General features: G+C 39.0%; 1 protein-coding gene across 1 annotated transcript in view; it reads left to right on the forward strand.

The window, feature by feature from the left end:
* Positions 1-1,747, forward strand: part of LOC106519069 (N-acylneuraminate cytidylyltransferase) — a gene marked incomplete in the record, with an annotated part of 36,466 nt that extends 34,719 nt beyond the window's left edge. The window contains 1 exon segment of the mRNA XM_014010588.1: positions 1,381-1,747. Coding sequence (XP_013866042.1) covers positions 1,381-1,563 — 183 coding nt within the window.
* Positions 1,748-2,376: the final 629 nt, after the last annotated feature.

Raw genomic sequence — 2,376 nt, forward strand, 5'->3', positions numbered from 1 at the left:
GTATTTTTACAGTCTTTATTTTACAGTTAAAATAAATGTTTATCATATAAAGTCAAATGTTACAACTAATCGTGGATCACTTTAAAGTGCCTGTGACCATCACATCTTTCAAATACAATAAGTTAAAGAAAACATCTTTATATTGAAAAAAAAGCTTAACAGAATATAAGATTTAACCAGTGATGAGCAGCACTAGTCTAAATATTAGCTCCACTAGCCCTAAAGCACTAACTCAAATAATTAGGTCCCCTAATTCTAAAGCACTAAAACAACCCAGTCAACCCCTGAACATTCTTCAACAGACATCATGAGTCACATATTTACATGTTGCCCTCTTTAGACTTAATATTGACATTCCACAGCTGTATTTGGTTCATATATTGTCACCTGGTGGATCAGTGACACACATATGAACAAAATGTGTGATAGTTTTCACCTTCAGCTGTTAACATTAATGTTGATCTACAACATTTATGGACCTCAGTTAGTGCTTCTAAATTTAGCCTATAAATTTAGCAAGTGCTAATCCGCGAATAAATTTTAAAATTAGCAAAAGCCCTAAAGCACTAAACAGGAAATTAGTTCCCCTATTAGTGCTTTAGGGGAACTGTGCCCACCACCGGATTTTACCTATTTTGTGGCATATTTTCCTTTGAACTTGGCTCAGCCAATGTGAAACAGGAAGTGACATCACAGGGGAACACTTCAAAAAGTGTCTTTGTTTATTAAAATGCTAAAATGTGAACTCTTCCTCTCTCTGATAGTGATTAAAATAATCTAAAAACATCAGTTTCTATTCTAATCTGTCAGCTGTTGTAGAAACACTGTTCACACACAGACACTCCCCTATGACATCACTTCCTGTTACTTCACATCTGAACATCTCAACAACTGTTCATCTCAGCGGTGTAAAATTTCTTTTGTAATATTTTATCTGTGTTCTCTCTCCAAAAAATGCATTATTACAAAAGTTTGACGTCACAGGCACTTTAATCCATCTTGGAAGCTCTTGCGGGCCACATTAGGGCCGCGGGCCAGGAGTTGACATGAGCGTCTGGCTCACTTGCAGAGACGGGGTGAGGGGCAGTCAGTTAGGTTCATGTAAACAAGATGTTTGCTGGGTGCATCCCCTTTTGGAAGAGTTCCAGACCCGTTTGGGTCAGAACCAGAACCACTGTTCTCCCACATTGTGTCGTTTGGATTTATGACCTTGAGCAGAAACACCATTTGCTTGTCTGTTTCTTCCTGTTCAGCTCCTGTTGGCAGTTTGTCTGAACAAACATGTTTAACTGATGGGTGTGTTTCCTCCTGAATGTAAACGTTGTGTTCTCCCTCCCCACCCCCTCAGGTAACGAAGCGTCAGACGCCGGCTGCCTGGGCCTGGCGGGTCTGAGCGGCGTGCCCGCGGACGCTCCGGCAGAGGCGGTCAACGCGGCCAAGTACACCTGCCGCCTGGGCGGGGGGACGGGTGCCCTGAGGGAGTTCGCTGAGCACGTCCTCCTGCAGAAGGAGACGGCCAAGTCCCAGATGAAGCAGGACCGGATCTACCGCATCAACTTCTGACGGAGAGCCGAGTCCAGGCGGAGAGATGGAGAAACGAGCTGCGTTTATTTAAACACAGCTCGTTTATTTAATTAAAAATGATTCAAACGTTACAGAGGCATCTTGAATCAGGTCGACTCGAACCTTCGTTCTGTTTCCTTAAAGTTTGTGCTCAAAATAACGTGTTGAAATATAATTCGGCTAAGTTATAAAACAGCATGGGATAAATGTTCATTGTTACGCTGATGATACTCAGTTATATTTATCCATGAAACCTGATGAATCTAATAAAACATGTCTTAAAGACATGATTCTGTGATGAAGTCATTTACATGAGATTAACATGTCAGTTTCTCATCAATAATAACACCCAAAAACGTCACCTCACTCACTTCACTGAGCTCTACACCATCAACTGTAAATGGAATATTAACAGTTCTCTTTTTGTAAAGAATATTAGTTTCATCCAAATTTAGTGATAATTTATTAAGTTTAAACCAGTTTTGTATTTTCACAAATTCTTAGAAAAAAGATTTTTTTCCTCCTTGTCTGTTTTTTTTCCCCTTAAACATTATAAAACCCTTTAAAAATATAATGAATCAGGCTTAAAACTCTTGCAAACTTTAAACTCATATGAGGGCGTTACCTGTGCAAAGATTCATGCTGCTAAAGTGAAGTTTGAGTAAATAATTTGGTGTTTGTCATTGTGCACAAGCTGAACCAGAGATAAATGTTAAGAAATATCAGGTTGATTGCAGAAATTCCTTTTTCCTTACATGCCTTTTTAAAAAAAAATGTTTTTAAATGTTAAATTCTCACATTTATTTTTTAACC

This window comes from Austrofundulus limnaeus, unplaced genomic scaffold (assembly GCF_001266775.1).
Source record: "Austrofundulus limnaeus strain Quisiro unplaced genomic scaffold, Austrofundulus_limnaeus-1.0 Scaffold70, whole genome shotgun sequence".
In the NCBI taxonomy this organism is placed as follows: domain Eukaryota; kingdom Metazoa; phylum Chordata; class Actinopteri; order Cyprinodontiformes; family Rivulidae; genus Austrofundulus; species Austrofundulus limnaeus.